General features: G+C 61.8%; 1 protein-coding gene across 27 annotated transcripts in view; it reads right to left on the reverse strand.

The window, feature by feature from the left end:
- The window catches only part of CACNA1G (calcium voltage-gated channel subunit alpha1 G), a 62,529-nt gene that overhangs the window by 9,890 nt on the left and 29,962 nt on the right, over nt 1-22,677 (reverse strand). For 5 of the 27 annotated variants that reach the window (XM_054708890.1, XM_054708903.1, XM_054708888.1 and 2 more), the window contains exons 11-27: nt 21,876-22,061; nt 21,679-21,793; nt 21,439-21,594; nt 18,584-18,652; nt 17,015-17,099; nt 16,730-16,923; nt 15,493-15,924; nt 14,457-14,557; nt 14,113-14,236; nt 12,163-12,231; nt 11,877-12,061; nt 10,986-11,112; nt 9,287-9,412; nt 8,651-8,740; nt 7,883-8,075; nt 6,084-6,137; nt 864-1,015 (exon numbers count right to left, since the gene is read on the reverse strand). In XM_054708890.1, the coding sequence (XP_054564865.1) occupies nt 864-1,015; nt 6,084-6,137; nt 7,883-8,075; nt 8,651-8,740; nt 9,287-9,412; nt 10,986-11,112; nt 11,877-12,061; nt 12,163-12,231; nt 14,113-14,236; nt 14,457-14,557; nt 15,493-15,924; nt 16,730-16,923; nt 17,015-17,099; nt 18,584-18,652; nt 21,439-21,594; nt 21,679-21,793; nt 21,876-22,061 (2,458 nt within the window). Of the gene's footprint in view, nt 1-863; nt 1,016-6,083; nt 6,138-7,861; nt 8,076-8,650; nt 8,741-9,286; nt 9,413-10,985; nt 11,113-11,876; nt 12,062-12,162; nt 12,232-14,112; nt 14,237-14,456; nt 14,558-15,492; nt 15,925-16,729; nt 16,924-17,014; nt 17,100-18,583; nt 18,653-21,438; nt 21,595-21,678; nt 21,794-21,875; nt 22,062-22,677 lie in introns of all 27 variants that reach the window. The other 22 variants (XM_054708904.1, XM_054708889.1, XM_054708881.1 and 19 more) reach the window with 12 other exon arrangements.

The raw sequence follows: 22,677 nt of genomic DNA on the forward strand, positions 1-22,677 counted from the left end.
GCTTACTACTCTCGGGCAGAGTAGGGTCCTCATTCTCGTGCATAACCCTAACTCTGTGCTAAAGGATCTCTCTCCTTGAGGGATGGTGAGGAGCCCCCAGGACAAATGTGCTGGAAGGCAGAGAATGCAACAACTGGAAGGGGCCTTGTGCATTACCAGTTCAATGTTCCTATTTTACAGATGGGGAAACTGAGGCCAGGAGGGCAGCCGATGAAAGCTGACACGAGGAGTGGCAAGACTGTTGGTGCGTTTGGGGGCTGGACATTCACTAGAACCTACGCTCCAGAGGGGCTGGCACTAGTCTGCCTTCTTTTTAAATTTATTTTATTTTTGTTAATCCTCACCCAAGGATATTTTTTCCATTGATTTTTTTTTTTTTAGAGAGAGTGGAAGGGAGGGAGGGAGGGAGTGGAAGAGAGAGTGAGAAACAGAGAAACATCAATGTGAGAGAGACACATCAATTAGTGGCTTCTCACACATGCCCCAACTGGGACTGGGGATCGAATCCGAGACCCTTCTGTGCCTGGGCCAATGCTCTAACCACGTAGCAACACCGGCTAGGGCCAGTCTGCCTTCTTTACCCTCACAGGTCCAGAGCTCAGCACAGGGTAGGCACTCAGTCCCTATGTGCTGGGTGAAGAAGTCAGGTCCTCTACTTTCAAGCTATGTGGCCTTGGTCAAGTCAATTAACCTCTCTGAGGCTCAGTATCCTCACCTGTTAAACCAAGATGAGACCCACCTCCCAGGGTGGAGAGAGGGGTGCAAGAGGAACCCATGCAGAGCGCCAGCTCAGGCGTGGCGGGTCTCACCCCGTGGTCCCACAGCAGGAGGCAGGGCCCACATGGCTGGCCACTCACTCCTACCTGGGGCTGCTGGTAGTGCTCCATGGCCATGGTGACCACGTTCAGCCCAATGACACCCGTGATGAAGAGGTCCAGGTAGTGGCTGGTGCAGAAGTTGTGGACGAGGAGCCGGAAGCGGGAGTAGTCCGAGTAGTAGGGTTTGCACTGGGCTTCTGGTGGGGCCAGGAGGAGAGCAGAGCAGCCGTGGGGCCCTGATCCCTGCGCCCCCTCCGCCCACAGTCCCTCATAGCCACCAGCTTCTAATGCCCGAGCTGAAACATTCCAGGATCATCAGCACCCTCGCCCTCCATTTACTTCCTTTTCGGGGGGGCGGGGGGAGCTCTCTCGGCATCGCCCCTCCAAGCGTCTGTGCTACTGGCTACAGGTGGGTGCAGAAGGGGTCAGGACATGCAGAGCTCCCCACCCACATTAGACACTAGGTGAGCCCCCGCCCCGAGGCAGCTTCCAAAATCCACCAGCCCCTCATAACTCCCTCGACTCGGTGTTCCGCAGCCAGGCCAGATCAATAAGATGAAAAACAACCGTTCTTATCAGGCTCAGAGGAAACTCCATCAACAGAGAGGCAAAAGCTCTTGCTCCTTCACCAAGCAGCCCTTGAGGGCAGCGGAGGAGATTACACAGAGCTGGGATTTGGAGATAAAACCGGAGATTGGAAATTGGACATCTTCTTGGCAGGCTGCACTGACCACCGCCCCCCACCCCCCCCCCAGAGGGCCTCCGGGGAGGCAGGGCCTGGGCCTCCTGCACCCTCATGTGCAGGAGGGCAGAGCGGAGGCCACAGGGCCCTGCTCTGTCCCAGGCTCATCTGGGAGGACCCCACTTGCAGGACTCACCCAGTTTCTAATGAGGCAGCCCAGCCTGCTCCGGGGGCCAGGGCAGCATTAGATGCAGGCTGGGCTGAAAGCACTGTCTGAGATCTGTCAGAGGCATACTCGTTCTCTTGTAATTAGGGAATCACTTAGTTATAAAAATCATGGTGCCAGGAAGTTGGCCTGTTACGCAGGCAGAATGCATCTGAAGGCAAGAGATTGCAGGGGGCCGGGGGGGCCTCCTCCAGGTGCTGGGGAAAGGCCAGGCCAGGTTGGGGATACATGCCATCCAGGGGTGGTTGACAGAATGGTCTCCCAGGCAGCCACAAGGAAAAAGAGGCTTCCCACGGGAGGCTGGGGCAGCCTCAGGTCCCAGACAGCCCTTCCCCCTCAGGAAGTCTAGGGCGGAAGCCAGCTAGCGAAGGCTGCAGCCTCTGAGGCCTGTGCCAGGGGTGGCTGGCTCAGGGGCGGCAGGAAGCTTTGGGCCCAGGCCAGCTCATCTATAATTGTCCTTTCCCATGCAGAGGACTGTTGGACAGAGAGGTAAACTGAGGCAGGGAGTGGCCTGGGTGGGCCCCCACCAAAGGCCGAAGGAAGAAGAGTGCCCATGAGCTGCACGTTCAGCCTCGCCCGGTGCCACGGTCCAGCAACAGCCCTGGGGTGTGGATAACCAAGAGGCAGCAGGTCTAGAATATTTGGGCGCATCACAGGCTGTGCTAGGTCACGGCTTTGCCTTCAGACACGGGCCAGCCAACGGTGGCTTTGTGTGCTCAGGCGGCCCTCCTGACCCCCAGGGGGGTGGCGGTGGAGAGGCCTGGCACAGGGGACAGCGGGAGGCCGCGGGTCATCCACAGGGCGATGGTGGAGGGCGGACCAGGCGAGGGGGCCTCTTCCTTCCTTCCGTCAGTACCCACAGAACCAGAGGGCGCTAGTCGCCCGTGTTGCTTTAGCAGCTGGAACTCTTTCTCTGCATTAATCTCCATAAGTGCCGAGAGCACCGAGTCCATTATGCTAAAATATGAATGGAGAATTAACTAAAATGTTTGAATACAGTTAGGTTAGAAAAAGTGGCTCCTTATTAGCCCCGTTATCAGCTGAGACAATGCAGAGGAGAGGCTGGGAGAGTGCCCCCTCTCCCCTCTCACCCCAGTCTGACTGTGTAGGCGGCCCCAGGGCCAAGTAAACCTCCACCTCCACCTCTGCCATCTGGCCAGGGACCCCTCCTCCAAGTGGCCCAGAGAGGAAGTGGGGGCAGGACGACTGAGGCAGGGCATCTGCTCATAGCGACTGGCGGGCCAGTCGGTCCCAGGCCCCTGAGGTCTGTGCAAATGCCCTTCCACCCCCACCCCCACCCTAGACCAGCAGGGCAGAGGCTGCTGGAAAACCCGTTAGCGCACAGGTCAAAGTGCACCAGGCCAACCCCTTTGTTTCACCGAGGAAGAGAACAAGGCCAGCAGAAAGCGAGTCGTCCACACACTGGGAGGCAGTGACAGAGCCCGGACCTGAACTCCCAGCTCGAGGCCCCCAGCAGCTGCCAGGTGGGCTCAGACCCACAGCTCGGGGCTTTGGCCCAGAGGGTGCCCTCGGAGAGTTCGCCAAAGGCCCTCGCTGTTGGGCTCTGAATGATGACACCCCCTTTCTGCTCCCCAGCCCGTGGTTTTATAGGCAGCACCTGGGCTCCCAGCAGAACCAGAGACGCCCCCCTCCCCACCCCCGGGAGGAGGGAGGAGCCTTGTGTGGATCTGCTGCTCCTCGGGTCATTGCCCAGGAGGGACCCAAACCGGTGGTCCCTGGCATGGTGGCAGCCCTGGCCCCACCTCCCTGCCTCCCAACAGTATGAGCTGTTTTAGGCAGAGAAAATACCAGAGTCAGACCGTGGAGAGAAGGGCACCCCGGGGGACTGCCCGGCCCCAGGTCAGGGGCAGGAACCCAGGAGAGGTGCAGGGAGGGTGTGAGGCTGTGAGTGAGGGCAGCAGGCACAGTGAGTTAGTAGGGGTCACTGGGAGCCGGAGGATTGGCAAAGGAGAGTGGCAGGGAGTAGGCGGAAGGTGGAGACACAGGCCCCCATCGCAGAGGCCACACCAGCAGCTGTCTCAGCCAAGCCTGCTCGCTGGGTTCAGTGGGAAAGGAGAGGGCAGTGCAGGCAGGCGTCCCACACCGGTGCGGTGGGAGTGGAGCTGGTGCCGAAGGCCACGTGGTCCCTTGGGGCTAACCTGACTGCTCAGGCTGGACCCAGGTGGCCAGTCAGGCCCATGGCCCTGGTAACCAAAGCCTTTTCCCCGCTGGCCTCTCCCTGGGGTCTGGCTGAACCCCTCCCGCTGGGCACAGCCCTGGTATTAGCAGGGAGGTGTTGGATTCCTGCAGCCCCAGGCTAGGGGGTGTGACGTCATCCCGGGGACACTGTGGGACAGGCTACGCAGCACCATCTGCGGCCCCAGGGAACCGACTGGAAATACAGATGCTCACCTCCTGCTCCAGTCCACAGTGTGAGCACTTCTAGGTGGGGCTCAGGAATCTGTGTTTTAATATGTCCTCTGGGCAATTCTTTGGCACACAGAGATTTGAAAAGCTCTGGTATGGACCACCCGGGACCCCAGATCGGGAAAGAGGGATATGGGACGATCTGAGGCCCTCTTCGGGGTCTCTGAGCATCCATTACTGGCTGGAAAGGTAACACACACTATTGTAATCCGTGTACACACTCTCATGTGCCAACAGGAGCACACAGAATGTCCCGAGAGGGGGGGGGGGGTATGGTGTGAGAGTAACGAGGTGTTTAGCATCGAGCCGGCATGTCAGGAGTTCTCAGAGGCTGTGAGAGTCTGCCTGTGCTGGCTCCAGCCCGACGCTACGGTGGTGTTTTGGGGTGAGCGTGTACGTGTGGACACTTCAGTCTACAGACCAGGTGAACCCACAAGGGAAAAACTGAAGGCTACGGCCTCCCACCTTCTCCTCCCCCCCCTAGCACGTCTGGAGCTTGCAGTACAGGCTGACGCAGGGAGTGGACCCAGGCGATCCAGACAGGCCAGCTGGAGACACCGGCGCCCCCGAGAGACGCCAGAGCTCGCACCATGGGGCCAGCAGACAGCCACCCACCTAGGGCCTCAGGGATGACCTCCCACACGGGGGCGGGGGGGGTCCCTGAGCCCCCGTAGCTCAGGTAGCCCAACACCCACAGGGCAGTGTCTGCCGGAGTCTTGTTTCGCGGGGGGGGGGGAATGCGGAATAGGGGAGAAAGGCTCAGCCCAGTGGTCCCCAGCCGGAAGCCCCACCCCCTCAGCAGCCTGAGAAGGCAGCCACATGGGGGTTCTTAGGTTCCTTTCCATATTTCTAAAAGCTTAAAAGAAGTCACGCATACGCCTGTGTTAAGAGCCCACAGATGAACTGAATGGAAATGTTTTCTGTTTTGTTTTGCTTGGTTTTTCTTTCTTTCTTTTTTTTTGCCATCATTCAGTGTGAAACCTTCTGCGGCTTAGAAGCTCTCTGATTAGCAATTTCATGTGCCTTTGATTAGCAAAAACCGAAACAAAGTCATTATTGAAGTGCTCTTAACTTCAAAACCAGACTTGTATCATGTGGGGTTTGTTGGCGATGATAAGGGGGGGAGGCCCTTGGGGATAAACAGGTTGGGAACCACTGCGTGGAGACATCAGAGGGTGTAACTGAGGTCCCACTGCCCTGACCCAGATTCTCATGACCTCAGAACCGCTGTCGGCGGGGGGGACGTGTGGGCAGAGCAGGCGCTGAGGACCCAGGGAGGGCAGGATCAGGAAGACTCCCCAGAGACCGGCTCTCGAAGAGAAGGACCCAACTCACTCCCAAATCGTGGGTTTCGGGGAGAAGCTGATGGCTAGCTCAGGCCTTGGATTCCCAAGTCCTGCTGTTTGTAGGGGTGACGTGGCCACCGCGATTACTGGACGATTAATGAGTCTGTTCAATTATTCATCGTTACATTTTTAAAACAAATCCTTCCCCTCTCTGCTCCTCTCATCCTGATCACTTGATCAAAGTCTCCCCTTCAGACAAAAGGAGCCGGGAGAGATTTGCAGCTCTAAGCATCGAACGGTGTGTGACCTGGGAGAAGGAGCAGGACTGGGAAGAGGCAGCAGGGGGCTGGGGAGCTCGGGTGTGGGGAGCCTTGGAAGAAAAGGTGGGTCCTTCAAGAGGTGTCTGAGGGAGGGGGTGCTGAGACCCTCGCCTCCCATCCAGCGAGCGCAGCACAGGTCTCTGGGAGGACCCAGAGCCCAGCACCCCGGGGACCCTCACCCCTTCGCCCCGAGAGGATAGAACCAATGAGCCGTGGAGAGGCAGCAAAGAGGAGGTCCCCAAACCCATGAGGCGGGCCTGGGGGCAGGCAGGGCCTGACCACCCCCGGGCCACACCCTGGAACCCGCAACCCCAGACGCAGTACCTGGCGCCGCGCTGGCGGAGCTGCCGGAAGCAATTACATCGTCCAGCATTAGATCTAAAAGAACGAAACACGACATGGGTCACTGGCCGGACCTGGTGGGCTGGGCAGGGCCCCCTCAGCAGCTCGCTCCCCCTCGGCTCTGACCCTCACTCCGACTATGAATGGGGTGTGGGTTAGGTGTCCAGCCCCAAGCTCGGGGCACACAGCACTTGAGGAAAAGGAGCTATTCAGCCAATTCAACAGGGTCACAGGGACAGGGAATCGGGCACAGGGAGGGGCAGGCAGCCGTCATCAGCACAGATGCCCACGCCTACCTGTGCCCCCGGCCTCAGCAGCACCTGAGGCGGCTCCAGACCCCAGAAGGGGAGCCAGCTGGTCAGGCAGGGCCACAAGTGCCTCCTGCCAAAAGGAATTCCGTCTGCAGATGCCCTGCCGAGAAGGCAGACTGCAAGGAGGGGAGGGAGCGTGGCTGCTGGGGGCAAGGTGCCTGCTCAGCTTCAGACACTCACAGAGCGAGCCAAGAGGGGACCCCTGCCCCAGAGCTGAGCGGTTCGCCTGGGACACAGGGATGGAGGATGTGGGACGGGGACAACTGCCACCACCTGCGGCTGCCCAGAGGCCAGCGGCCCCGCCTCTCCCAGGGCACACGGGCTCTGCCCCACCCTCACCCGTTTGGTGGTACTCACATGTCAACACACCCAAGAGCAAACTCACTGCACCCAGCTTACCGGCGGAAGGAAGACGGTTTGTGAAGAGGTGGGGAGAGAAAGGGAAGCCCGCAGACCCAACAGGGACAGACACACAAAGGCTTAGAGAAACCCACACACAGAGACACGCAGGGAAACGTGGGCAGTGACAGGAAGAGAGAATCGGGGAGATGACTGGGTACCAGACAGGCAGGCAGGCAGGCAGGAGCCCCGAAGACAGGTGCAGGCGCACCTGGAGGCTCCGAGGAACAAAGAGGCTCTTACACCTGTCACGTCTCGTCGTCTCGTCCGTCCTTCCTGTAAGCTGTGTGTCTGTTCCCTTAGTCTCAGGGCAGAAGAGCGTGGGGAGGGTGGGGAGGGGCTCACCCAGCCAATGCCAAGAAATGTTGGAGATCACAGGTGAGGGGGCTGAAGGCTCTAAGGCCAGAGAGTCATGTGCTTAGAGTTCCTGTGACCTCAGACCTTCCCTGAGCCAGGAGGAGACTTTTTTATTTATTTATTTTTTTTACAGCTTGGCTAAAAACTGACAGTCGGGAAGGCAGGGAGTTTTGCTGGAGATAGGGAGGGAGAGGGGGTCTGGGGTCCCCTCTCGCTGCTGTCCATTGGCAACCTCTGTGGAGACCTTGCTCAGCAGCTAGACACTAGGCAGGCACAGGTTCAAGACGCTTGCGTGCCAGCCCTGGGCCGGGCAAGGCTGGCACCTGGGCCAACCCCTGGGTCTCTGGACACGGGCCCCGGACCATGGAGCATGATTCTCATCCCATGAGGCTCCTCCGAGAGTCGAGCTGGGAGAGGTTGTGCACAACTCCCCTGGAATCATCTCCGGGGTCTGACGCGGAGGGAGACCTGGGGAGCCCCGCAGGGTGGGGGTGGCTCCCCTCCCCCACGGGGCTGAACTGGTCTGCTTCATGCTGGCTCTAAAGGCTGACATGCTCTTGTGGGGGAGGAGGTGAAGACGGGGGGTTGGGAGCAGCGTCTCCCTGCCCCCAGCCCCAGCCTCAGCCCCTGGCCCCCTACAGTCGCAAGGCCAAGGTCAAGCACGACTCAGAGAGATGTGGAAAGACTACCGACCAGCCATCTGCTTCTCCTTACTCCTTCTCTTTTTCTCCAGCCTCCGCAGCCGCTTCTCCTCCCGCCGCCGGGCCTCCTCCTCCTCCTGGTGCTGCCGGCACTTGTGGAAGTTCTCCACCACCACGCCCACAAACATGTTCAGGACAAAGAAGGCCACAATGAGCAGGAACGAGATGAAGTACAGGAGCATCCAGGGGTTGTGGTTCATGATGGGCTGGCAGGGAGCAGGAAGGACAGGAGGAGCCATCAGCCCCGGGGGACTGTCTCAGGTGCTGCCCCATCACCTGAGCCCTGTAAGACAGGGCCCCCGGACTCAGTGAGCTACAGGGACCCCGCAGGGGACAGAAACAGACCGTGTGGGTTCCGTGTTGGACAGTAGGGAGGGGTGGGGACTGTGGCCAAGTGGAGAGTGGCTCTATCTAAAGGGGAAGCTGCGTCTTTGCTCTGCTGATTCCAGCCTCGGGGGAATGCAAGTCCAGTGTTCCCAGGTCTTTGGATTTCTCCTGAGCAGGCCCAAGTCTGGATTTTCATGTGCAATTTCGCCAGCTTTTAAATGCTCACCACTAATTCAAAATGTTTAAACATGTTGCAGAGCCAATAAGACATGCCTGGGTTGGGCCCTCAGGCTGCCAGTTACAGCCTCGGCCGTGAGAGGCAATGCCTCTTCGATGGCCTTTTCCCAGCCTGCCTTGCCCTCTTTCTCTCTAGTGTCTGCACTTGTCATGCCGGGCGTCGGCCCATGCTGAGTGCCCTCAGCCCACACATGGGTCCTGCCCACCTCGGCCCTACCTGCTGGTCCACACCCACGGCATCCAGCCCGTCGTACATGATGTCCACCCAGCCGTCCTTGGAGGCCAGCACGAACAGGGACATCAGGGCCTGGGGGGTGGAGGGAGGAGGGAGAAGGAGAGGAGACCATCGGAAATCCAGGATGTGTGGCTAAACCACCCACTCCCTGTCCTCAAAGCACCTCCTGGCAGCAGCTTGGGGGACCCCAGCCCCTGAGGTCAGGCTGGGGTCACACTCCAGGCCCCTGGAGGGCTCCGGAGCTGGTATGAAACCAGAAGAGCCGTGGGGCGTGATCAGACCCCCTGAACTTCAGAAACCAAAACCAGGGTGAGCCAGGGACACAGCCGCCAAATGGAGGGAAGTACTTCCTTTTGTACATCTCTCTGTTCCTGTGAATGTGGAGTGGGAAAAGGGATCGTCTTGACCCTGTGCCTGTGCCAGGACACGAAAACACACACCGCGTCTCACTGCACCCTTCCTGTGGGCCTCCACGGGCGACACCACTGGGACCCATTCCCCCGCCGAGCACACAGGCTCTGGCGAGTCCACTGCCCTGCGGGCCTCATGAAGCCGGACTTGTGTCCTCTGGGGCCTCCTGCCACCACTCCCACCTCCACCGCACGGCCTGGGGCTCACCTGGCCGAGGTTGTCAAAGTTGTACTTGTGCCGGACCCACCGGTAGCTGGCTTCGGCACAGTCAGACTTGTTGGTGATGTTCCTGGTGTCCTCACCCTGGCACACGAAGAACTTCCCTTTGAAGAGCTGGGCACACGGGTACCCGGAGACGGGGAGGAGTGAGCTGTGACCACCGGACGCCCAGAACTCCCAGCCCCACCTCTCCCAGCAGCCCTGGGGCCTAACAGCTCTGCGCGCATCCTGGGTGAGGGTAGGGGGCCCAGCCCTGGGATCAGCGGAGTCAGGGAACCCCCCCCTAAACGCGCCCCTTCCTCTGAGCTCCTCAGAGCAGAGCCCTAGAGAGGGGAGGGAAGGGTGGCTACTGAAAAACGGGTGAAAGGACGGGAACAGCCATTCCTTTTCTACAAAGGGCTGGGGGGCTGGTTCTCCAAGTGGGGTCCCTGACCAGCATCAGCATCATCTGGGAATGTGCTATCATTACCAGTTCGCAGGTCCACCCGGACCCACTGCGTCAGACAGTCTGGGAGAGGGGCCACGTGATCTGGCTTAATGGTGGGGGTGGGCTAGGTATTACTGAGCCCACTTGACAGATGAGGAAAACTGAGGCTCAGAAAAGTAAATTCACTCACTAAGGTTGTATAACCTTATACGACCGGAAAGGGGGCTCAAGCTCAGGTCTGTGTGACGGAACAGCTCACCCTCATTCCAGAACAGACCAGGCTATGACTGTGGGTGAGGAAGGGACTTGAGGAACGAGGACCAGGGGGGCTGGGCAGCTGCTCGGGACAGACCTAAAACCCCTGGAAGAGCCTCAGACAGGGCTCAGCAATGGTTCCCTCTCCTCATCCAAGCAGGCGGGGAAGAGAGGGGAGGGAAGGGGCACTGGTCGTGCAGGGAAGCACCACACAGCCTTGGCAATGGTACCTGAGCCGGGTCCCCGGGGCTAGAGAATTCCAGGAAGCCTGGAGCAGCCCCATCCCCTCCCCAGGGCAGAGAAGACATCCAGAAAGTCAAAGGAAAGGAGGGGGACAGGGGTAGCCACCCAGGAGCTCCCCTGCTGCCCCCACAGCCAGCTGTCTCCCCTGCAGCTGAAACAGCTGGAGCCAGGGCCTCGGGAAGACAGGGTGGAGGGGCTCCCAGAGGCGCCTGCGGAATCCTATAGGCAGCTCCCGCTCTGTTTCCTCCAAAGCCAAGTTCCCTCCCTGGGCCAGAGGCCAAGTTTCCCCGGCAGCCCCCACTTCCTGCCTCGTCTGGGGTCTGCACCCGCCTGCCTGCCAGCACGCCGCTAACCTGGCCCAGCTGTCTGGGTCCTGGATCCCCAGGCCTGGCCTGCAGCCCACCCCACTCCAGCAGGGAAGGCAGGGAGGGGATCCCGGAGCAGACGGTGGGCCTGTGCCAGCATCTGCACTCCAAGCGCAGTGCGCGAAGCGGGCGGAACAGCAGCCTGCAGCTGTCACAGGTCAGCAGCCTCTCTGAGGCCCGCGCCCCCTCCGGGGCCCTCTTCCAGGCTTCCAGTTTCCTGCAAAGTGCCCAGGCGGCGAAGAGGCCCGAGGCCCGAGGCCCGGGGGAAAGCAGCCCTGCTTATTGCTTTCTGGAACAAAAGGTGGCACCAGCTTGGCTTCGCCATCCAAGGACCAAGAGGAAGGCCACTCCTCTGGCTTCGGCTGGCAGCTGCCCCCCACCCCCCACCTCCACAAACCTGCACCCCCAGGATGCCAAAAATGATGAAGAAGGCACAACAGATGACCACAATGTTGCCGATGGGCTTCAGCGAGGACATCAGCGTTTCGACCACCAGCTTCAGGCCCTGTGCCCGGCTGATTACCCTGGGGAGGGAAGGGGATCAGAGGGGTCCCCCAGCTCGGACACGCCCCTGCCTCTTGCCCTGCTGCCCCGCCCCCCAATCTTGGTTCCTTGGTCCCCTGGACTCAGGCTGAGGGAAGAGGCTGGCTTTCTGGGCAGAGCGGCCTTCATGTCCTGGGACCCCTGCTACCGGGATTCCCACCCACCATCTCTCAAAACAGGAAGCAGACACCCCCACTCTCACTTCCCCTCCCAGGATGTCAACGAGGACCTGGTGGAGCTAGGTAGGTGTTCAAGAAAGGTGTTCCCCGGGGATGCAGGGTGTTGCGAGGACAGGGACAGACACTTGGGCGGAGCATGCAGGGGGCGAGCAGGGAGGAAAGGGGGCGTGGCTTGTCACAGCTTGGGAAGCATCAGTAGCCAGGCGGTAGAGTCCCCATCCGTGTCCCCAGCCACGGACAGTTCTGCCTCTGGCCTGGGGATGGGAGGTGACCGCCTCCCTGGGGAGGGTTTCCTGAGGGGGTGGGGCCCCTGCTGCATCCGGAGGGTGGCCCCCTGAGAGGTGAAGGTGAAGAAAGCGAGGAAAGGAGGGTGCGGCTTCACCAGGGAGGGCAGTGCCACCCTCGAAGGTACCACCCAGGGCCCTTGGTACTGTGCCCTGCACAAGGCCAGGGGCACGGCCGCTCTGAGCACTATGTCCTCTAGGGGGTGTCCCTGAGGGAGGTGCCCGTATGACGGCGGGGTTCTCTGTGGGGGTGGCCCGAGGAGGCCCCTGGCGCGGGCTCACCTGAGCGGCCGCAGGGTCCGCAGCAGCCGCAGCACCCGCAGCATGCCCAGGATCTTGGTGCCGCTGTCCGAGACCAGGGACACCAGGATGTCGATGATGGAGATGAGCACCAGCAGCCCGTCCAGCACGTTCCAGCTGCTGCGCAGGTACGCCTGCTCCCCGAAGCACCAGCCCAGCGCCACCACCTGGGGGTGCCCGCCACACCACGGTCACCACCGCCCCCACCCCGGGTCCGCGGCCCTGCCCTCCACCCCCCCACCCCCCGGGAACCACCGCGACCCCTCACCTTCACGGTCATCTCCGCCAGGAAGACCGCGGTGAAGACGTAATTGGAGAGGGTCAGGAAGATGCGCTCCTGCAAGAGAGAGCAGGCGCGTGTTGCCCACCGGGGCCCCTCCTTGGGCCAAGTCGGCGCTGCACACAGAAACCAGGACCGTTCCAGCATCCGACTCAGAAAACGACCCCTGCCCTCCCCAACAAGGCAGATAAGCTCCTCTGCCTCCCCCCTCACACACACACCACACACGCACACACACACACGCACACACACACGCGCGCACAAACACGCACACACAAATGCACGCGCACACATATGCACGCACACACATATGCACTTGTGCACACACACACACACACACACACAGTGCTAGGCTCCTGGCTCACTAGCTCCCCTGCCCTGAACAGAACTGCTTCCCTCCCCAGAGTGGCCTGGAGGGGGGATGATCCCACCACAGTGCTGTTAGCTGAGCCCCATATCTCAGGCCCTATCCCGATTTCTTTCTTAAAACTGGGGCAGGATTTAACTTGATCTCCGACCCCCCTCCCCGCTTCTACTCTCCTCCTGCTCCACGGACTCCCTTTCCTGCTGTGTGCCCCAGAAACGGAGCCCCAGGGCGAGCCGGGGGCCTGAGTGCAGGCTGTGCATGCCCAGGTGCAGGGCTTGTGCTGGGCACAGGCTGGGGCAGGAGGGGAAAGAAGGCGGCCCAGCCCCCTGATGGCTGTGGGCGGATTCCATTGCTGGGTGGCCAGAGAGGAGTGTAGAGGACTGCAGAGGAGCAGGCAGAGCGTGAGTGTCAGAGAGAGAAACGGAGAAAGGGGAGAGAGAAGCACGCATGCGACAGCTGGCGATGGAGGAGCCGAATGGAGAGGTCGGGGAAAGCCTTGGGGGCCGCGGCAGAGCTCTGCAGCAGGGCCGGTGTAACCCGCGGCCCGTGCCCCACCCCACACAGTCCCTGGATTCATACACTCCCAGGGGTGGGAGTCCCAGTGCTGTGCTCACTCAGCCACCTCTTCCTGGGCTGGTCTCTCCATCCCTCAGGGCTCCCCCCCCCCCCCCCGGCGCCCCGCCTGGCTGGAGCCCACCCTAATGGAAGCCAGAAGCCACCGCAGCACTGACATCTGAACAATGGTGTGGAGGCAGTGAGGGGGGACGGGGCGCCACCTCCAAGCAAGTGGTGCAAGATGCCGTGAGAGGCAACAGAGCCACCCCCACCCACCCCTCTTGGACCAGAATCATGTCGGGGTGGGGCTGTGATGCCAGGCTCGGGAGAGAGAGCTCCCAGAACAGCTGGGCCCTCCCCGAAGAGGCTGGGCCCCGGGGAGTATGTCCTGATACTCAGGCCTCTGGCCTCTCCTTCTGAGAAGGACTGACAGGTTCACGGCCAAGCAGAAGTGACCAGTGTCCCCCCCGCCCCCCTCTCAGTGCCCCTGAAAACCCATTTGTTGTGACCTGGCAGGACCATGGGAGCCAAGGCCGCTTCCCTCTCTTGTTCTGCATCCCCCATCAATGCATGGGTCATGGGTCATGGGTCATAGGTGAAACTGAGACCCTTTGCCAGGAGCAGGGAAAGCAAGACAGCTCTGCCCAGCCAGGACCAGTCTCGCTGTTTGCATCATCCCAACACTCACCGGCTCACACAGGGGCCTCACAAGGCTCTGGCTCACGAGAACACGCCGTCTGCAAATAGCCGGGTGCGACGGAGCTCGCTTTTCACCCAGGAAAGGAGCAGGGCCCCCTCCCCCAGCTGGGCTGGTGTGTCAGCGAAGGGAGCCAGAGGCAGGAGAGGGACACAGGCGCCAGTCGCAAGGGTGGGAGTCAGGGGGGCCTACGGGGGAGTCCTGGCTCCCTCCCTCGGTGTGGTTCTGGGTCTCCGTGCCCGCCCTGCTGGCTAACCCGGGAGGGGCCCGGCACCGAGCAGGCACTCCACAGCCACCACGCGTCGTGCTGGGGACTCACAGCGCTGTGCGGGTCGATCTTGGGGCGCTCCATGGCAATGGTGATGCAGTTGAGGAAGATGATGACGAGGACCACGTGGTCGAACATCTTGTGCGTGATGACCCGGTGACACAGGAGGCGGAACCTGCTCCAGGACAGAGGCCAAGGCTGAGCGGGAGGCAGGGCAGGGCAGCGGTGAGAGGCATCGCCCGAGGCCCCGCCCCCTCCTGGGCCCTCCCAGCCCGAGGCCCCTCTCTCACACACTCCCACGTCTGGGGACACTTCTAACATCTCTGGGATGACGTCACAGGATAATCTCCTGTGAGGAGAGGTTGGGGCACAGGTCAGGGGGCCCCCCTGCTTACCTTGACTGAGGAGGGAAGATGTAGGCAGACCAAGTGTCTCGCTCTCGGCAGCAGGCAGGGAGCCGGGCTCGGATCCACGCTCTCATCCGCTCCCCTTTGCTCTGTAGGAGGATCACAGGGGTGTGAGCAGGGCCAGGCCTCCAAGGCCCCAGCCCCTCGTTCTTTTATAGCAGCTCCACGGCCCCCACTCCTTGTCTACCTTCCCCCAGCCGTGTTTCTTCCTGTATTCCTAAAACCACCTTCCCACCTCCCTCTGAGGCCCCTTTGTCCCCCGAGCATCCTTCACGTCCTTCATCTCCCCCCCCCCCCCCTTGCCCAAGCTCTCCACCTTTTCCCATCTCTGCCTCCAGCTCAGCCCTCGCCTGCCATTCCTCCTTCCCTCCCTGCTGGGCTTGGAAGTGCATCAATTATCAAACATTGGACCCATCACAGCTGTCTGTTCAAAGACACACCTGGGATGAGGGGACCCTGACCCCTTCTCCTCACGTGCTAACTGGGAGGTCCTGATCCCTGTGCCCCATCCCAGGGTTAAAGGTGGTGGCTGGGGACTGCGGGGGGACTGGGGGGGGGAGGGGTAATGGGTAAGGATGGGTGTGAAGTCGAGGCTGTGATGACGTCCAGATGAGACAGGGGGACAGGAGAGGGCATCAGTTTGGAGAGATGAGTGATGGGTCTTTCTGAGTCACAGGGGTAGGACCATGAAAGATTCATACACATCTGTCCAAAACCATTCATATCCACCAAGGGCCGCAGAGACACAGCCCGGGGGAAGATGAGGATCTGGGGCTCAGCGAGGCCAGGAGAGGGAACAAAGGGGGTGTTTGAAGCTCGGCCTCCAGGGCCGGCACCCTGATATCCCTTGGGTGTGATGGTACACTTCCTGAATGCCATAGAGCTGGGAGGGGCTGTCCACCCTTGCCCCAGGCCAGCATAGCTCCTCTCACTCAAGGTCGGAGATGGGGCGGCGGGGGGTGGGGTGGGGGGGGTGGGGGGGGGTGGAGGGGGGGGGGTGTCACTGTGCCCACAGGGGCCTCACCAGATTGCCCTCGTCATCGCCATCATCTCCATCCAGTGGGGGGTCGTCGGGGTGCAGGGCCCGGGCCAGGCGCCCCGAGGCCGACTTGCCATTGCAGCCCTGGTGCTCGGAGGCGGAGCTGCGGCCGCTGGCTGTGCGGTGCAGCCCGGGCACCTGCAGTGTGTCTGGCAGGTCCAAGGAGCTCTTAGCCTCCGGCTCCAGGGAGCCCCTGTGGCGACGGTCGCTGCCTGCTGGGCTGGCCCGCTCCTCCTCCGAGCTCTCCTCTTCGTCCTGGCTCTCCTGGCCCTCGCCCGACAACAGGGACCTCCGCTCCCCACTCGGGCTCCTCCGCTTCAGGCTGGGGGCCCGGCCCAGGCTGTTGCGGCTGGAGCGCCTGCTGGCCCAGCTGCTTGCTGCGCTCCAGGGGCTGTGCGGAGAGCTCCAGGCACTCGGCTGGGGATGAGCAGAGGAGAGGGTGGTCTCAGCCAGGGCCCCGTGGCCCTGCATCCCCCACCTGCACCCCACCTCCTGTGAGCCTCCTGGCATCGCACCAGGTGCGGAGGCACGATGGGCAGGAGCCTGGTGTCGGAGGCCTGGATTCAGGTCCAGGCGTATTCCAACCAGCTGTGTGACCTCGGCCAAGTTACTAAACCTCTCTGTACCTCAGCTCCTCATCTGTACACTAGATAGGACACGAGCACCTATTCCACACTTAGTTGGTGAGAGGAGTCTTCTACCAGCTGGTGGCAGTATAACGTACTGGTCAGAGCGTCGGCCCTGACCCCGGCCTCCTGGACGAAAACGCTGGTTCCATCACCTACTTGCTTCGGAGCTTCCCACAAATCACTTGGGCAACCGGAGATGCAGGTCCCCAAATAGGGACGGTAACAGTACCTACCTCATAAGGGTGCTATGAGGGTTCAATGTGTCTAGAACCCTCGGAGCAGCGTCTGGAATCAGTGACCAGGTGGGGTTTGCTACGATCGTAAGGTACTAAGGAGGTACCGCCACCACCACACACACACTTTACAAGGAGGCTCGGAGGTTGAGCCTCACTCAGTTCGGGAACAGAAGAAGCAGGATTAGAGCCCAAGGCCACGGCTCCTCCACATGGCCGCGTGACCAGCCCCGACCGACCTCCCGGGGCCTGCCCACCCGTGGCTCGGGGGATACCTTCTCAGGCCTGCCCTCCTCCCTCCTCTCTCCCTTCCTGATGTCCTCACATCTCCCGCCCTCGGGCATCCACGGGCGCCCCTACCGGGGACTTCATCTCGTGGCCTGCCCCGGGCTCCGCCGACCCGCTGCTGCTGGTGCGGCGGGAGGCAGGGCCCGGCGCCTCCGCCAGGCCCGTGCTGGAGCTCTTGGGCAGCGACATGGGCGTGGCGGCCGTGTGGATGATGAGAGGGGGCAGCAGGCTCCTCCGAAGCTCCGGGTGCTCTCCCAGGGACACCACTGCAGGGGAGAGATGGGGAGACCCTGCGTCCACTCAAAGCTGGCCCAGGGCCAGGGGCTGCACCCCGCCACCCCCAGGACAGATACTCACAGGCCAACCGCTTCTTCCTGTCCCCGTCGCCATCCAGGCTCGGGGAGAAGAAATCGGGCTCCGACTCGGACTTGGTGGCATCTCCCTAGGGGAGGGGAGCAGCGGGCCATGAGGGACCTGGCCCGGCAGGGGTCAGCGGGCTGGACGGAGGTCTCCCTGTCTTCACACGCACACACTACACATAGAGGCCACGGGGACCAGCAACCATGGCACGAGACATGCACTAGCATCAACCAGACCACCCAGGCTTGGGGCCCGGGGCTCCCCAGGGTCCCTAACACCTGTGTCTCCCTCCAGCCACACCGCAGAGGCCACTGTGAACCCCGGAGCCCACAGCACAACCAGTTTGGCTGGGACTGGCTCCCAGAACGGCTGAGGGGAGCGAGGATGGCTGGGTGGGTGGTGGCACGGGCCAGGGGGAGCTGGGGACCTGAGTGGTCACTAGAGCCTCAGTTCCAAAGGCCACCTGCAGCCCCTGCCTTCCCTCCGTGGCTGCCCTCCCCGAGCCTCAGCCCCGAGGACCCCAGAAGGAAATTGAAAGACCCCAGACAGAGCGGCTCAGCCCAAGGACGCCACTTGGGTCCCTCTGCTTCTCCCTGCACCCTACCCAAGCTCCCACCCCTCCCCCTGCCCCCATTTTGTACCTCTCTCTCTGTCTCTGGGACAGTTTTTTCTTCCTTCTTAGCAGGTCAGTAGGTTCCCCAGTAATTACACACTTCTCCTTAAGAAGTTATTAAAAAATACTTGATTGCTACTTTTGATAAGGACATAAATATTGCGTAATTGGCATCTCAGGGGATCATTTTCATTAACTCCGCTTACGTCCCTAACGAAGCTTTTAATTATCCAGTGGGGTCTCCAGGGGGCTGCTCGGGATGTGCAGCTCTGTGGGTCCTGCGGGAACCCTGACTTTGCCCTGAATCCGGGTGCCGGTGCAGGAAACAGCAGGGCACAGGCTCGGCGCTGGGGCCAGAGGAGGAGCGTGTCCCCCAAACACCTGCGGGACCTCCTGGGTGGGTGAGGGGCCAGAGCCTGGGAAGTGGATTTAAAACTCTGGCGCATTCTGGCAAGAGCCATCCCTGTCCCCCCCATCCTCCAAAGACATGTCCCGAGCTGAGGCAGCTAGCGGGGTCTCCAACAGGGGCTCAGGGCAAGGGGGGAGGGAGAGAGATGGGGGAGCACGGTCTGGGCCACGGATCGGACTCCACTGAGGCCCCGCGACTAGGACTCCCGGGGGCCCTTCTGCGTCGGCACGCACACGCGGTGCGCCACACACGTGCACACAGCGGATTCTAAGTCCCTTCCTTCTCCCTCCATCCACCGGTCTGTCGGGGACGGAACATGCCCTCTGCGGGTGGATGGGGGCAGAGGCAAGGAGGCTCCTCTCCTCGATGCCCTCAAGGGGGAAGGGACTTAAAATCGAAGCCAGGCTCACGACACCACTGACCACCACGGCGACCACAGGTTGCACAGGAGCTGAGCGTGAACACGAGCACAGAGACATGGAGGCGGAGTGGAGGGGGCACGGGGCACGGGGCGGGGGCATGCCGACTCGGATCGCGTACCTACCCCCTGGGAGTCGACAGGCAGCTGAATACAGCTTAACTGTCCACTCGCATCTTCCCGTTTGCTGATTTCCTACAGGGAGAGGGGGAGGCAGGGGCCGGGGCTGGTCACAGGCGCCCAGGCTTTCAAACATCAGCAGCGTCCAAAGAGGATGGAGAGAAGGAGCGATGCGAACCCGACAGCAGGGGACAGGAGACACGGGGGTGGGAGGAGGAAGGGGGGGGGGGGGGGAGAACGGCCTTCCAGAATTCAGCCACAGGCTCCAGGGCCAGAATGAATCTGAAGGGTGAGGAGGGAGGCCACGAAGATGGGGACAAGGGCAGGAAAGGCGGTCAAGCCCCCCCCCCGGGTGGTTCTAATGACAGCCACCATTCGCCGGGTGCGCCAGGCATCACGGAACGGCTTCATGAACACTAGCGTGCTTCCTCGCCGGGTGGGAAGCAGGTGCTGCCAGAGCAATCTTAGAGGAGGCGCCCGAGGTCTGGAAACGTTCGGAAGACTGTGCAAGTCATCCAGAGAGTCAGAGGCGCCTCGGGGCCTCGAACCTAAGAAAGACTCCAGCTCCCCCTTCCTGGCTGGGAGGCAGCAGGCTTGGGGAATGGACAGGAGCGGGGGGAGGAGGAGCGGGTGGAAGTCAGAGGCTGGGGAAGAGACCAGGTCAGGACTGAGAAGAGGCCTCCGAACTCCCATCCGTTCTGCCTTCGTCCCTCCCCATCCGAGCGGGTCCTGCCGCTCCAACTGGGATGGGATGTGACAAGGAACACCGGATGACAGCTATGATGTTGTTTAATATCAATTAATGGCCTCACACAGGGCCTGCGGCCTGTTCATTTAATTAAGTGTGTGGATGATAAATATACAGGGACTCAGGGCTCTGCCCCCTACAAGTCAGGAAATCTACAGCCAGCCGGCTCCGGCCCCTGGTGGCGTGGTAAGGCCAGCAGGGGGCCACTCTCGAGGCTCCTGCTAATGACATCCACAGAAATGAAGGCAGCCACTTCCCCCACGAGGTGGGCGGTCTCATGCCATCAGAGCGGCAGGAACCAGACTCCCCTGGCAGATTGTGGGGCCCCCAGAGCCCCCGGGGCAGCCCCCCAAAACTCGGTGCAGGAGAAGGCAGGTGTCTCTGGAGGTGTGCAGGTCACCGGCACCGAGCGCCCACCCTGCACCCAGGTGCTGGCTCACGTGCAGGACACCACCCACCCCATGGAGGGGGTGGTGATGCTGAAATCCTTTCTCCATCCCGCCCAGACCCGACGCACAGGCCCTGCCTGAGACCCTCCCGGTAGTCACTTGTCCTCTGCAGGTTGAGGAGGATGTGGCCCCAGGTCCTGGCTGGCCCCTTGGGCTGAGGCCGCCACAGGCCACGAGCAGGGCCAGAGTGACCAGGCCGGGCCCTAGGGCCAGGCTGCTCTCTTCCCACACACAGACGTAGCTGCTGCCTAGCAACCGGGCCGGCTCCGCGGCACTCGATTTAACAAGGTGTTCGCTGAAAAAGGCAGCGGTGGGAGGGGGCTGTCTGCGCTGGGCACCGCCAGGACTGCCCCGGTGGCTACGGGCCAGTTGAGGGAAGCAGAACAGGCTGGGGGTGCTTTCCATTCCCCTCCACATAGTTCCACAGCAATTATTCTAGGGGAATCTTGGCTGTCAGGAGCTGTGGTCTGGAAGGGGCTGAAGGACCGCGTCCCCACTCTGCTTCTCCTCCCACAGGCCAAGAGCTGTGGCTGAGAACGGTGGGTCTCCATAGAGACCCTGGCTTTTGTGGGAGCATGGTGGCACCCCTTAACCCTTCATGCCCCAGGGAACCACCCAGCAAGCGTCCTGCTGCAGGGAGAGCACCAGTGTCCCTCCCTCCTGCAAGAGGCCCGGCCATCACCAAGGCAGGGCTCCACCAGCGGCCCTCACTCACCCAGCAGGAGGAAACGCGATAAGGGGGAGCTACAGAATTACAGGGGACGCCGGGGAAGGCCAGGGAGGGACAGATGCCCCCGCACCCCACCAGCCTGGCCCTCGGGGAGCAGCCCTCCCTCGCAAGGCTGGGGAAAAGGCGGAAAATAGATTTTGTTTTTCCACCGTGTGCCGGGTATTTATAGACCAGGCCGCAGCGGGAGTTTCCATCCGGGTCACCCAAAGAGAACTGGACCGAGAGCTTCTCCACGCCCAACCTGGAGCGTTTCTAGGTTGGGTCAACCTCCCCGGCGCACGGCACCGGGCCGGGCCTGGGGTGGGCAGAGGGGCAGGGCTGAGGGAGAGGAGGAGGGTGCAGCCTTTTGGGCAGAGGCTGTGCCCTGGCCCCGCGAGGGCGGGATCAATGCAAGTCAATATTAAATTGATGACGCTGCCTGTGACGAAGGCGATGGAGCCGGGGCTGGAAATAGGACTCTCATCTCTGCCATCCCCACAGCTAATTGGGCTCATTTCTCACCCTGGGCAGCTCGGCCCTGCCCGGGCCCTGGTGGCATCTTCATCATCTCAGCCAGAGCTCAGATGACTTGCACGCAAGCTCCCCCCACCCCTCAGCTCAGATGGGTCCCCCCAGATGTCCCCGAGAGCACCTGTACTCAGCGATCCAGACGCCCTGTGTGCTGACCCTTGTCTAGCTTTCTGAGGAAGGGTCTAGCCGACTCGGAAGGGGAAGCCCACTGGGCAGCTAACCTGGGGACCCAAAGACACCCCCCCACACACAAGTACCCCGTTTCCTGAGTGCCCAGGGGCTTCCTGAGACCCGGCGCCTCCCCCCCACTTAGTCACCCCCACCTAATCTGAAGGGCGCTTCCTGCAGGACCTGCCAGGCCCCCAAAGCTCAAGCTGGGCAGCCGGTTCCTCCCGGAAATGGACGGCTGCGGGCGGGGGGTTACCTCCGCCTGGAAGCCCTCGACCAGGATGGCGACGAGCAGGTTGAAGAGCACGTAGTTGCCGAAGGTCATGAGGGCGATGAAGTAGAGGGCGGCCCAGGACGACGTGGAGGCCATGCCGTTGTAGAGCACCTTGTTCCAGTCCTCCTGGGTCAGGATCTGGGGGCAGAGGGCGGGAGTCAGGGCGCTGACCGGGGTCGTCCCCCCACCACCCCTGCCCACCCTGCCCTGTTTCCCTCGCACCTGAAAGACGGTGACGATGGCCCAGAGCAGGGAGTCAAAATTCTTCCGGTCCGGTAGCGTGTCCCCGTCCCGCTCGGATGCAAACTTGCAGCCGAAGAGATGCATGCCCAGGATGCTGAAGACACAGGGGCCACGAGACGGGCTCAGCCCCGGCGGCCCTGCCCCCGAGGCCCTGCCCCGCGGGCGCCCACCCTCACCTGAAGATGAAGATGAAGAGCATGAGCAGCATGCAGAAGGTGGCCACGTTGTCCATGGTCTTCATGAGCACCACGAGCTGCCGCTGCAGCGCCGGCAGGAAGCGCACCAGCTTCAGCACCCGCATCAGGCGGAAGGTCCGCAGCACCGACAGGCCGCCCCCCTGCTGGCCCACGATCTCCCACACACTGCAAGGGGGGCGGGGAGCCTGAGCCGGCGGCACTGCCCACCCTCCGCCTGCCCCTCCCTTTACGAGGGGCCAGCAGCACCCGGGGGGCCTGGACCGGCGGGCACAGCCCTCGGGCCCCCGAGATGCCAAGGATCTGGGGGACGGCTCCAGCCCTCCCCACCCTCCCTGCCAGGCCAGAGGTCACACAGCCTGGCCGTGGACCGCCCTCTCCCTCCACCGGCCAATGCAACAGCATCAAGTTATGGACTATTCGCTTTGGTCTCTTCTAATGAAATCTAACGCCAATTCCAAAAAAGCAATAAAGCAGTCCTCCTGGCTCCTGGCTTGAGGGGACGGAGCGCTTTCCCGAGGCCTTGGAAACCCTAAAGCAAGCTGTCAGCGTCTGAGATGGTTTCCCAAGCACTTTGCAAGCAGGGATGGCTTGGCTGGGCCTCTGACCTCCTCCAACTCCTCTCCAAGGCCAACTCCCCAGTCCTCACCCACCCGGGCCTGCGTGGGGGTGAGGACAGGAAGTAGAAGTGGGGAGAGGAGACTGCAGAGGGGCTTGGCCCCAAGAGATGTGAGGCCAAGACCCTCCTGAGCAGGGTAGGACCGAGGGACAGGGTGGAGTGGAG

The sequence above is a fragment of the Eptesicus fuscus genome, chromosome 20, assembly GCF_027574615.1.
Source record: "Eptesicus fuscus isolate TK198812 chromosome 20, DD_ASM_mEF_20220401, whole genome shotgun sequence".
NCBI lineage: Eukaryota > Metazoa > Chordata > Mammalia > Chiroptera > Vespertilionidae > Eptesicus > Eptesicus fuscus.